The sequence below is a fragment of the Eriocheir sinensis genome, chromosome 13 (genome assembly GCF_024679095.1).
Source record: "Eriocheir sinensis breed Jianghai 21 chromosome 13, ASM2467909v1, whole genome shotgun sequence".
Classification (NCBI taxonomy): domain Eukaryota; kingdom Metazoa; phylum Arthropoda; class Malacostraca; order Decapoda; family Varunidae; genus Eriocheir; species Eriocheir sinensis.
Genome location: NC_066521.1, coordinates 16,910,627 through 16,924,262, shown reverse-complemented (window position 1 = coordinate 16,924,262; position 13,636 = coordinate 16,910,627). Strand labels below are relative to the sequence as shown.

Here is a 13,636-nt window from a genome sequence, read left to right as displayed (position 1 = left end):
CAAGTATGAGCAAGAAAAGTCTAAGGACCGGAGGGACGAGGAGGAGGAGGAGGAGGAGGCTAAGAGGGCACCCAATTCCAGTGTCCTGACATTCCGAACAAGCCCTCAGTCGACAGGAAACAAGGCTCACGTCACGCCGGGCTAAAGGGCAGAAAGGGAAGCGGAAGCGACCGGGACAGCACAAGAAGGGGGAAAAAAAGGGGGTTCGAGTGAGGGAGGAATATTGCTTAAAACCGAAGAGAAGAAAATGTCAGAAGGGGAAAAAAGTGGTTGAACGTGAAGATGCGATGAAAGTGGAGATGCAAGAATTTTTCGATGTTTTTTTTTTCATCTCTCTCTTCTGCGACTGTTTTCTTTAGCTCTCCGTTTTCCTTCCATTTTTTTCTGTATTATCATGAACGTAAAAGGTCAGGGAGAGTTTAAGTTTGTTTATGACCCTTTTGCGCTTTGTATTTTTACCGTTTTCTTCCTTTCTTTCTGTCTTTTCTTTGGCATGTTCCTGGAATCTGTGAAAGTGAAAAGTCTACGGAGAATACGCGATCGGTTTAAATTACTATCCTTTGTTTATCTCTGGAACTCTTTTACTTTCTCACTAATACTTCCCCTATTCTCAACTCCTCCTCCTCCTCCCCATCATCATCATCATCTTTATCTCTCTCCCTCCTTCCAATAATTAAAGTAGTCACGCAGTATTAAAAGTTCAAAGCGAAGGGGCAAACGACTTAACCTCATTCATTCAAACTTCACCTAATTTTCCTATCTTACTCCTTCTCCTTGTTCCTTGTCTCCCTCTTCTTCCGCGTCCTGACTTTTGTTTCAAGAGGGATTGATGTGACGATGGAAAGAGAGTGGGAGAGGAGGGGTGTGTTTGAGAGAGAGAGGAGTGTGTGGAAAGGATGGACAAGGAGGAGGAGACGTAGGAGGAGGAGCAGGAAGAAGAATAGGGATGTTAGGGTACAGGAAGAAAGGAGGGAAGATGTAAACGGAAGGAAGCGAGGAGGGAGAGGACAGTTTTGTGAGCGAGGGAGAAGAGTGAGGGAGAGGGAGAGGCACAAGTAGGGAGGGTAATGGAGTACAAGGAGGGAGAGTGAGGGAAGAAGCTGGAGGGGAAGAGAGGGAGCGCGTGGGAAGTAAGGAGGGGATTGTGTGAAAGAAATTGATAGAGGGGAGAGAGGTGTGTCCGCGGGGAAGAAGGGACGCGTGTGTGGGAGGCGAGAGGCGAGAGGTGAGGCGAGGAAAGAGGAGAGGTGAGGAGAGGCGAGCGGGAGAGGAGACCGTTACTGAACTCTCGGGGGGAAAGCAGTTAATAAAATATAAGAGAGATGGTAAATATTTCAACGAGGCATTATATTTAGCTACCCAGTGCTCTCTCTCTCTCTCTCTCTCAAGCCACTGAACACCACCTCACTTGTTTCTGTCTGTCTATGGCCTGAACAGCTCCCTTCCCTTTACTCTCTCCGTAACAATAAAACAAAATACTAATAAAAATAAAGCTTTGTCGTAGTTGCTAATGATTCTGTCTATCGTCTGTCTGTCTGGTTTTCCACAAAGCAATATATTTCCATTTTTCTATATCCCTTGTTTGAAGAAATATCCCTCTCACTATTTGAAAGCCAAACAACTGATGCAAATGCTCTCTTATTCTTATTCTTATTCTTATTCTTCTTTTTCTTCTTCTTGTCTTGACGTATTGCATTCATCTTTCATCTTATCATTATTTTCATTCACGCAACAGCAAACGTGATTCGTCCATGTTTACTGAGCGCTAATAAAACCTTAATTAACACACACACGCAAATAGTAAGCTCAGGAAAACCTTTAATAAAATACGAACACACAAAGGCGCACTCAACTCACATCTCTCATTCATATATATATTAAAAATTCCTCCATCTTAAGAACCACAACCAAGCGCCACAGCAACGGGGTCTTTTTTGAGCTAATGATGAAGACGGTACAACAATCTCCTCTAACCAACAGGCAGCGTGTTTAGAGGCGTGTGGTGCTGGCTGATGTACGATACATTCTCTCTCTCTCTCTCTCTCTCTCTCTCTCTCTCTCTCTCTCTCAAGGATTTATGGGGGACTCAGTAGCTCTTTCGTCTTGGCTGTAAGATGTCCGTCTCCTTCATGTCACATGCGAACAGTTTTCCCATCTCTCTCTCTCTCTCTCTCTCTCATCATCGTCATTAACAGGGTTTTAACTCCCTATTTAGAAACAGAATCGAGCCAAAAGTGCATCAGATAAACCGCCGGAACTGCCTTTAGAGGTAGTTGGATCCCCCTGCTCGCGGACGTCTGCCCTCTTTTGCCTGTACGCTATCCCCTCATCCCAGCTAATGACAGAGCCAACACACGGCACAGATGTTTAATTAAGGCCATCACGGCTTAAAAACATAATGGCAAAAAATAAGGTTCCCAGTAATTATCCCAAATAACGAAAATGAGGATGTTAGCGCTAATGCCACCCGAAATATAGAACGTAAGGGATTGGAATATGCCTTCTTGCGATAATGGGAAAAGGTCTCTGTGTTTCTGTCTTTCTGTCTGTCTGTCTCTCTCCACCTCTCGCCCTTTACGTAACGCTATCCTGAATAATCTACACCAAAAAAAAAAAAAAAAAGAGCTTCAGTTAACCCTACAATAGTTTCCCTGACAAGCTGAAACTCTGACCTGACATCGGGAACTCACTCGGGAAATTGGCCTTGACCTGATCTGCTCTGACGTCACACGAGGGGAGGAAGGGGACAACCAGGTATAGAAGACCGGGTATAGAAGAGGCAGAGAGAGAGGGAGAGGCAGAGGGTGGAGGAGTTGTGCCACGGGTCGCCGCTAGAGGGTGGAGTCGCTGAGGCAGATACACCTTCACACATGTATACACAGCTTCGCCTGACCCCTTACTTGGCACATCTATGACGCACGGAAGGGGTCAATGGCGTCAGAGCTTAAAGCGGAGTTACGAGAGGGCGGGGTCGAGCTTGTCTGGAGTGGCTGGGCGGGGCGGGGTGTGGCTGGGAGAGGGGCGGTGCAAGGGCGGAGCGGATCGAGTGCAGGTGAGGGCAGGTGAGATGAGGTGAGGCAGGAAGTAAAAGGATGATGAGGGGAAAGACTGAGCGTACAAGAATAGCGTCTGACGTAAGTGATGTCCATCCCGCGAGCTCGGATGAATGAAGAGCGAGCGAGCGAGCGAGATAGGGAGGAAAACTAGAAAAAAAGGAAAAGAAGGGGAGAAGAAATAATTGATATTTTAGGTTTTGCTTTTTTATTTTTTTCTTTTTCTCATTGAGGGGAGAGAGAAGACAACAACAAATAAAAAAAAACACAGTGATGAAGAGAAATAAGGAGGAAAAACATAAACGTAGGAATATATAGTTTCTGCCTGTTATTTTCCTTGGGACTAGATTGTGATGTGAAATAAGGGAGAGGAAAACACTACGTAGGTGATATTTTAGGTTTTTGCTTGTTATTTTCCTGTTTTCCTTCATTGATAGGGAGAGAGACAACATCAAGTAAAGGAAAAAGAACTAGACAGTGATGAGAAATAAAGGAGAGGAAAACATAACGTAGGAATATATTAGTTTCTGCCTGTTATTTTCCTGTTTTTCTTTTTAGTGATTGATAGGGAGAGAGACAACATCAAGTGAAGGAAAATGGGACTAGATTGTGATGTGAAATAAAGGAAAGGAAAACATAACGTGGGTGATATATTAATTTCTGCTTGTTTTCCTGTTTTCCTTTTTGGTAACTGATAAGACACTGATAAGCAGGTGAAGGAAAAATTTAATAATGACAAAAAAAAAGTTACTAGATTGTGCCGTGAAATAAAGAGGGAGAGGAAAGCATAAGATGATGTATTGTTTTTTCTTTGTTTTCCTGTTTTCCTTTTTGGTGACTGATAAGAAAAGAGACATGACGTGAAGGAAAATCATACCAATACCAAGAGAGAAGAAATACTGACAAAAAGGTGACAACGAAAAACAAACGAGAAATGAAATAAAACGAAATAAAGCCTAAAATATTGACGCAAGACAACCCAAACTCTACGAAAACAAGACACGGCCTCCAATTAGACATGAAGACCAGCTAAAAACAAGACGAAGAAGAAGAAGAAGAAAAACAAAAAGAACAAGACGAAGATGACAATAACGACGACGAGAGAGACAAAACTACGAATTCAGCGACGGAGAAACATCACAAACAAGACGCCGACGAAAAAGAAGTAAAACAAGGCGAAGAAGACAGCGACGGCGACGAATATAAAACACCGAATTCAGCAACGGAGAAATATCACATGTGGAAGAGTCAACATCTAAACAGGAAACTTTGACGTCATAAATAAGCTGACAGATGACTCCGCTGAGCACTTCCCGCCTCCTCCCCGTCCCTCTCCCTCCCTCGCTTCCTCTAAAAATACCCGAGAGAGGAAAAGGAAACTGAAAAAGATACAGGAAGACAAAAACAAATGCTGGAGAGAAACACAAAGACCGAGATCCGAATAGACAGAGGGAGACAGGCAGAAAGAGACACGGAGACATTGAAAGAGTAAGAGAGAAAGGGAGACCGAGGGAGAGACCGAGGGAGAGACTAAAACCAAACCAGAGAGCCAGAGACAAAGAGGTGTGGAAAGAATGGGAGGGGAGAGGAACAAGGAGGAGAAAGGAAGGTAAAAGACGAGTAAGTATTAGCCCTAGACAACAGGAGACAAGCCTTACGTACCTTCTTCATGCAGCCCACGAAATTGGAACGGGTCTCAGCGCCAGGGAGAAGGGCAGGCACGTCAGCTCCACCCAGATGAAGCCTCGAGGAGCTAAGCTGAGAGAAGGGCCCGGCAGTCGTCCCCTTCTTCGAGTAGATGCCATCCACGGAGACGGAGAGCTGTGGGCGAGACGAGAGGTTAGTGAGGTGAGGAAAAGAAGCAGTGAAAGGCGTTAAGTGAAGAGGGAAAACTATCAAGGAAAGGTTAGAGGGTACGAGATTAAAGAAGAGGGAGGGAAAAACAAGATTACGGGTTTCTTATTGATGCTAGAGGAAAAGAAATAAAGGATAGGGAACAAGAAAGGCGAGAAGAGAGGAGGTGAAAGGCGTTGAAGAGGGAAAACTGTCAAGGGAAGGTGAGAAAGTTCGAAATATAAAAAGAGGGAGGGAAAAAACAAGATTACGGGTTTCTTATTGATACTAGAGGAAGGGAGATGAAGGACAGGAAACGAGAAAGGCGAGATGAGAGGAGGTGAGGTGAGGTAAGGCGCTGAGTGAAGAGGGAAAAATGTCAAGAGAAGGCGATATAATATGAGCTAAAATAAAAGGGAAGGAAAAAAAACAAGATAACTAGGTTCATAATGATACTAGACGAAGATAAATGAAGAATAGGGAACCGCAAAATGAGGATGGGGAAGAAACTTGTATTAGAGGGAAGAGGGAAAACTGTCAAGGAAAGGCGAAATAGTTTGATATAAAAGAAGAGAGAGGGTAAAAAAAGATAACTAGGTTTTAAATGATACTAGACGAAGATAAGTGAAGGATTGGGAACGGGGAAATGAGGATGGAGAAGAAACTTGTATTAGAGTGAAGAGGAAAAACTGTCAGGAGAAGGCGAGATAGTTTGATATAAAAGAAGAGGGAGGGAAAACAAGATTACGAGGTTGTTAATGATGCTACAGGAAGATAAATGAAGGATGGGGAACAGGGAAGAATGAGGAGAGGGAAGAAACTTATATTAGTGAGTTCGTATAGACATTAGAAGGAAAATAAGGGAAGACGATGAGATGCGGAGGAAAAATGAAGTTGGAGGGTACTTAACGATGCTTTAGATGAGGGAAAAATAAGGAAGAACGCTGAGATAAAAGAGGGAAACTTATGAAGAGACATATTTCGAGCGGTGCGTGAAGGAGGTAGTTAACTAAGGGAGAAAGAGAAGAGTGAAAAAGAAAACGCAATTAGGCCGAACAAAAGGAAGATGAGTAAGAAAACTATATCATCAAGCGTGAGAGGAAAAATTAGACCTGAATAGGAGATAAAAAAGACCGAGGAAGAAAGTTTAGGGAAGAAGAGATAAAAGGAACATGAAAGAGTGGGAAGAGGAGGAGGACGCGACAGATACTTAAAGACTTAGAAAAAGAGAAAATGAAAAATGGAAAAGATAAGAATAGAGAGAATAAAGAGAGGAGAAGGATGTTTATAGAGGAAGAAAAAACAAAACAGGAAAGGTAGATGCAATGAAAGAGAAAGAAGAGAAACGATAGAAGCTTAAAGACTTAGAAAAAAAAAAGTGAAAGAGATGCACTAGAGACAACAAAGAGAGGAGAAGGATGTTATTGAGGAAGAAAACAAATAGGAGAGGTAGAGGCATAGAAAGAGAAGCAGAAGAGAGAAGTAAAGAAAAAGAGAAGAGAAGGAAGGAGGGGAGAAACGAGGTGGTAAGTTCTCAGTAGGGAAGGAAGGGGATGGAGGGGAAATGGAGGGAAGTGGAAGAGAAATGAGGGGAGTGGAGGAGTAAAGGGGTGAGGGAGTGAGAGTGTGAGCAAGAATTAGGTCCAGGAAGAGAAGTGGCCCGGAGGAGAGTAAGAGAAAGGATGAGAGAGAAAGAGAGAAAGTGGACAAAGGGAAGAGAGAGAGAGAGAGAGAGAGAGAGAGAGAGAGAGAGAGAGAGAGAGAGAGAGAGAGAGAGAGAGAGAGAGAGAGAGAGAGAGAGAGAGAGAGAGAGAGAGAGAGAGAGAGAGAGAGAGAGAGAGAGAGAGAGAGAGAGTAAAGACAAAAGGAAATGTGAAACACTTTTATTCTTAAGTTAAAAATGAGGAACAAAACATAAACTACGAGACGCTTTTATCACACACACACACACACACACACACACACACACACACACACACACACACATGGCGGCTAGCATTCATATAAACACACATAAACGCTCATTAACATACATACATAAACATGCACGCAGACTCGAATGCAGATTTTCACATTTCACGGGGAGGGGGGAAAAGTACCCTGCCATTCTCTACCCATGAATGTGTCTGAGTGGGAAAAAAGGGAAAAAAAAAAGAATACATAAACCTTTAGAGTTGAATTTCCTTTATGATGTTCTGAAGCCAAACATCCGTGGGTAGTCTTTTTTTTTCCCTAATGAGATGATTAAAAAGGATTGTGTAACACTCTCTCTCGTATCACAAAGCCAGACTGCTAATAACACTGCAATCACCGCTACTCATCAACCATTCCAACCATCCATACACACACACACACACACACACACACACACACACACACACACACACACACACACACACACACACACATGCAGACACCATCACCACCATACACAACACACACTCCTATCACCATTGCAATCACCGCCGTCACCACCAGCAGAGTCAGATCAAGCGAGCCACCGACGAACACAACATTCACACCAATATCAACACTGGCTAGACACTTATTTTCACCGCTTCAACGACAACTATTTAGACTAATGATAATATAATAACTCAACCCTCACCGTGCAGAAGCTGGTGTGTCCGTTGATCTGGAGAAACAGGAAGAGAAAAAGAAACACATATTAATAAACAAAATAAAAATAGCGATATAGCAACACCACTAACAAACTCACGCACACACAAGATAAACGATATATATAAGAAAATAAATAAGAGTATGGAATAATGAAAAAAAACATGGTCCAATATATTTTACTAATTAAATTCCTCTTCTGGTGAGTTATTAAATAAAATGTTAGTCCCGGAAAACGAGATATTAAAAGCCTCCCTGATTGGTGGACGCCGCGACTGTTTACACGTGACGTCACCGCTCGCCGGGCCAATCACGAGGCGCCGGCCACGCCCGCGGTGCCCCCTGGCGGCGACGAGTCATTTACATCAATAAATATGCTAATGCACCGCCGGCCGTCGCGCGCCACATCGATTATTGCAGATTAATTTGTCGCAAAACTCCCGCTCGAATAATTGGCCAATTGTCGCCGCGGCCCGGGCAAGACATGGCCAATAAGAGGAGAGGAGGAGGAGGAGGAGGAGGAGGAGGAGGAGAAACTGTCGATGGTTTGTCCTTGAGGCGGAGGAGCTCTTAGTGCTCTTTTTTACATTTTCTTTCTTTCTTTTTCTTACTTTCTTTCGTACTGTCTTTCTTTCCTTCTTTCTTTCTCTCTTTTGGTGTTCATTTATCTTTCCTTCTTTATTCATTTCCTTCTTTCTTTCTTACTTTCTCTCTTTTTATCGGTGAACTAGAAATGACTGGTTTGGGAAATAAGAAAAAAAAAATCCGGAATACCGATGAAAAATTCCTTACACGAAGATTAATTCAATAACTTTATCCGGACATTGATTTACATTAACGCGCATAAACTAATTTCGTGTATAATAGATGTAAATACTGATCTTATTACTACACCAATAAAGCTACACATGAAAAAGTATTGAAGCATGTGGATGAAACTCTAGCATTTACACGAACATATATTACGGTACAAAATAAAGAGAACTTCACCATAACTTTGTCGATATATATAAAAAAAAAACTAAAAAGAAAGAACCATTGCTTATAGAACGGAACAAAACAAACAGTCCATCACCAAACTTTGTCAATATAGGAGAAATAACATCGAAATAAACCAAAAAGAAACATATCCAACACGGGTTTCGAACTGCAAAGGGTTGACGAAGAAACGAGAGAAGACAGACTCGAGGAAGAAGGCTGAATCGAAGCACTGAATCGAACTCCCTTTGAACCTCCCACTGAATGAAACCTCTTCTTCTTCTTCTTCTTCCTCCTCCTCCTCATTTATTCCTTACGTCTTCTTCTCCCTCATCTTCTTTCTTCTGCTCCTTCTCCTATTCCATTCCTTTCATCCTCTTTTCCTTCCTCTTCATACGCCTCCACATCCTCCTCCTCCACCTATTATATCGATCCATCAAGGTCTTCTATAATTACTGAGGAGAAAATGAAACGGCCTTAGAGTCGTTTCATGGATGCCGAAACTTGGAATTCGAATCTGTGAAGCATCCATTGCCATTCACTTATTTTTTTTCTTTCTTTCTTTTTATTTGCAGAAAGTTTGTGTGTGTGTGTTTCAAGTCGGACGTTTACTTAGGGTGATTAGTCCCAAAATAGCCGTCCCTTTCATCAAACTCATTGGGGGTCTCTCTCTCTCTCAATAGATTCCGAACCAATTTGAATATCTACACAATATCCATTTTATGTTTCCGATATATATAAACTTTGAAGATAGAATAAGAATTAAAAAAAGGAATAAGTAAAAGAAATGAAAAAGAAAGAATGAGGAAAAAAACTACCGTGATATTTTCCTTCAAGTTTCATTAAGATTAAAAAGAAAGAAATTGCATCAAAAACCATATATTCTACTTTTCTTCTCCTCAAATTTCATCTTTGTCTTCATATAGCGCTTTTTTTACCCTCATTTTTGGTTCATTAGAGAGAGAGAGAGAGAGAGAGAGAGAGAGAGAGAGAGAGAGAGAGAGAGAGAGAGAGAGAGAGAGAGAGAGAGAGAGAGAGAGACCCTCCACTTTTCCTCCGTCTTTTCTCTCCATATTTAGTCGCATCATAAGGTGCTGGATTCTTTCTCTGTATTTTTTGTTCCTTTTCCTTTTACTTAATTCACCCTCCTTGTCCTCCCCCTGTGTTTTTTTTTCTCTCTGCCTTTTTCTCTCTCTCATTTCCTCTCGTTTGTTCTAATTATCATCACCTTTTAACCTATTCTTCCTGCACTACATCCTCCTCCTCCTCCTCCTCCTCCTCCTCCTCTTCCTCCTCCTTCCTAAAGCTTAATCTCCTAAGTGGCGTGAAGACAGACTGAGAACTCCATTTTTTCCTATTTCCAAATTAACCATGAACAACAGGTAGAGTCCTCCTCCTCCTCCTCCTCCTCCTCCTCCTCCTCCTCCTCCTCCTCCTCTTCCTCTTCCTCCTCCTCCTGCTCCTCCTCCATAACATTTCATTTTTTATATAATTCCTTTTATTCTATTAACGGTCGTGTATCAAAATGTATGTGTGTGTGTGTGTGTGTGTGGACCAAACACACACACACACACACACACACACACACACACACACACACACACACACACACACACACACACGTAAATAGATTCAAACATGTCCCATTACTGTTAGTTAGTATTACCAACCCGAATACTCGCATACACACTCTTAATCGCATTACTGAATTACACACACACAGCGGAAATTAGTGAGAGAGAGAGAGAGAGAGAGAGAGAGAGAGAGAGAGAGAGAGAGAGAGAGAGAGAGAGAGAGAGAGAGAGAGAGAGAGAGAGAGAGAGAGAGAGAGAGAGAGAGAGAGAGAGAGAGAGAGAGAGAGAGAGAGAGAGAGAGAGAGAGAGAGAGAGAGAAATACATATTATCTTTCTTTATTCACTATTTAAATTTTTTCCATTGTTATTCTCACACCTCTCCACTCCACTCCCTCCTATACCGTCCACTTATCCATCCACTCATCTACTCCTTTGCTCTCTTATTCCTCCTCTTCACCGCCTTATAGCCACTCCAGGAACACCTCTTCACTACTTTAACACATTTCCAAACTACCTAAACTCTCCGGTATCCACACTCCACATTTACTTAACATCCCATAACACTATATCATACCCTTATTAAGTAGGAGTGTAAGCAAGGAGATGTTTCAGAGGCCTTGGATGGGGAGAAAAATAGATAAAGGAAAGAATGATTAGTGAGAGAGGACATGGCAGCACTCACCTCCTTCACATTTCGGTGCACGGAGACGCTATGCCACTCATTGTCGTCGAAGCGTACGGTTTCAGGCCGCACAGTCACCTTGAGAGGGTCGCCGCCCATGTCCAGGGTCACCAGAACGCCGCCCTCGCGCAGAGCAATGTTCACGTAGTCCTTCCCGTCACCTGTTGAAGGAGGAGAAGGGCAGGTGAGAAGGGGTGATGGGAACGGTGAGATGGGAGGGAGGTGGGTTGAAGGGGTGATGGGAACGGTGAGATGGGAGGGAGGTGGGTTGAAGGGGTGATGGGAACGGTGTGATGGGAGGGAGGTGGGTTGATGGTCGGGCCTGAGGAGTGGTGGAGCGGGAAGGTTTTTATAGTGTTGACTTTTTTGGATGTGTGTGTGATGGAGGGAGATGGAAAAAAGGGGAAATGGAGAAGAAAGAGGTTAAGAAAAGAAGATGTAGGAAGTGAAGGGGAGGGTATGAAATGGTGAAACAAGAGGGAGGTGAATAAGACTGAATATAATTGAGTAAGAAACGAGGAGAGAGGAAGAAAATAAAAGTGAAGGAACGATGTAAAACGTGAGATAAGAGAGAGGGCGAAGTGATGAAAGTAGGAGAGAGAGAAAGAGGAGACAAATAAAGATGTAGAGATAATGAAAAAAATTAACATAAGAGGAAACGTGAGGGAAGGAAAAGAAAAGGAGAAAGGGAGAAAAAATAGAGTTGAAAGGAAAGAAGGGAGATGAGCGACGAGGAGGCAGATAACGGTGAGGAAAGGAAGAAAAGGATGACGGTTTTGGCGAAGGTTAAGGAGGGAGATGAAGGAGAAGGGAGAGAAGGAGGGAGAGGAGTTAGGTGTGGAGGGACGGAGAGATACGAGACGGGGACGATGAGAGGGAAAGCCTGATGACGAAGCGAGGCCGGAGAGAGGAGGAGAGAAGAGAGGGAGAGAAGAGGAAGACATATGAGGGAGAGTTAAGGAGAGAGGCTGAAGGGGGAGAGAGTACGAAGGGAGATAACTGAAGAGGAAGGAGGGAGAAGGGAGGAAGTGATGACGAAGCTGGTGGGGGAGGAAGAAGAAGGAGATGAAGGAGTGAGTGAAGAAGAACGTAAGAGGACATGGAAGAGGGAGACGAAAGGAAGGTAAAAAATGAGAGAAGAAAAGGAAAGTGGGGGAGAAAAAATTAATAGTGAAAAAAAAGGAAGAAAGGAAGATGAAGGAGATGAGTATGAAAAAGTGAGAGGACATTGAAGATAAAAGTGAGATAAAAATGAGAAGAAAAATAAAGTGGGAGAGAAAAAGATGATAATAGTGAAAAAAGTAGATGGAAAAAACAAAGAAATAGGAACTAGAAAACAAAGTGAGAGAATGAAAACGAGGCGAGTCAGAGAAGGAAAAAGAAGTCATAATGCAAGAACTTAAGAGAAGAGAAGAGGGGAGAAAGGAGATGATGAAGGAAGGACGGAGAGAAATGATAATACCGGAGAAGCTTGGTATGGGAGATGTGAGGAAGATGAGGAAGAAGGTTATGAAGGAGGCACCAATAAGAAGAGAGGAAGTGGAGGAGAAGAATGAAAGAGAGGAGGAGGAGGAAGAGAAGGAAGAGGAGGAGGAGGAAAAGAGTTTATAGGGATCTGGGGTCTGATGGGGCGTAGTGTTCTCTCCCTCTCCCTCTCGACCAGGAATGAGCGGGTCTCTTGGGAAGTATAAGAAGCATCGGTCGGATAGAATTTTTCCTTTTTTTTGTCCCCATTCTTAGGACTCCGACTACTTTTTTCCCTGGAGGAGGAGGAGGAGGAGGAGGAGGAGGAGGAGGAGGAGGAGGAAGAGAGCAGGATAAAGTCGAAAAGAAGGACAAAAGTAAATACAAAGATGAAGACAGGAAGAAGAAGGAGACGAAAGCACAAATGAGGGAGAAGAAAAAAAAAGAAAGAAAAGAAGAAAATGGAAGGAGGAAAAGAAAGAAATCGAGGCACGCTGCAGATCTTTTCTTCTTTAACCAAAAAAGTGAAGAAAGAAAAATTAGACGGAATGAAATGGTAAAAAAAAGAGAATGAAGAGAATGCACGAAACTATTCCATCGCTCCGTAAATAAAGAAGAGACGGAAGAAGAGAAGAAATGAAATGGCGGAAGAGGAGGAAGGGGAGGCAGAGGAGGAGGAAGAGGTGGGGGGGTGGGTCAAGGAAGGAAGAGAGGTAATAAAAGTGAGAGAAGGAAGAACATAGATGAGGGAACTTTATTTATTGGTGAGAGAGAGAGAGAGAGAGAAAGAAAGAAAGAAAAAGAGAGAATGAGAAGGAGTAAATAAAAAATAGTAAAGACGGTTTAACTATGAAAGGAGGCGCTTTAGAGAGACGGGCAAAGAAAAGGCAGAGATGAAAGAGATAAGAAAAGGAGAAAGGAAGGTGGGAGGAGATTGAAAAGTGGGACAAAGAAGGGAGGAGGAGGAGGAGGAGGAGGAGGAAAAAGGAGTAGAAGATTTTATATCCATCATTCTCTCTCTATCTATTTTTCTATCTATCTATCTATCTATCTATATCTCTCCATCAAGCAACAGTTCTCCCTTCTGAGGTCATTGACTCACGGGTTGAAAATCTTCGCCAAGTTGTTCTACATGTAAAAAAAAAAAAAAAATGGAACCTCTTATTTTATTTTTTCTTCCTTCAACTTCTTCTGGTGCGAAGACTTTGGAGCGAAAAAAAAAGTTATTTGCGTTTTCCAAATTCAGGTCTCTTCTCACGTTTCTCCTCCCGCTCTCTCTCTCTCTCTCCTCCCCACTCTTTATTCATAATCTGCTTCTCCTCCTCCTCCTCCTCCTCCTCCTCCTCCTCGTCTTCCGCTTCCTCTTTCTTTCTTCTCTTCTTGCACTGCACATCCTTCAGTCAATGACCTCCACGGATATTTCTCTCTCTCTC

At 42.8% G+C, this 13,636-nt stretch overlaps 1 protein-coding gene across 6 annotated transcripts in view; it reads right to left on the bottom strand.

Moving 5' to 3' along the window:
- The window catches only part of LOC126998100 (neurexin-1-like), a 193,991-nt gene that overhangs the window by 24,031 nt on the left and 156,324 nt on the right, over nt 1-13,636 (bottom strand). For all 6 annotated transcript variants that reach the window (XM_050859495.1, XM_050859491.1, XM_050859490.1 and 3 more), the window contains exons 4-6: nt 10,740-10,900; nt 7,495-7,521; nt 4,716-4,874 (exon numbers count right to left, since the gene is read on the bottom strand). In XM_050859495.1, the coding sequence (XP_050715452.1) occupies nt 4,716-4,874; nt 7,495-7,521; nt 10,740-10,900 (347 nt within the window). The remainder of the gene's footprint in view (nt 1-4,715; nt 4,875-7,494; nt 7,522-10,739; nt 10,901-13,636) is intronic.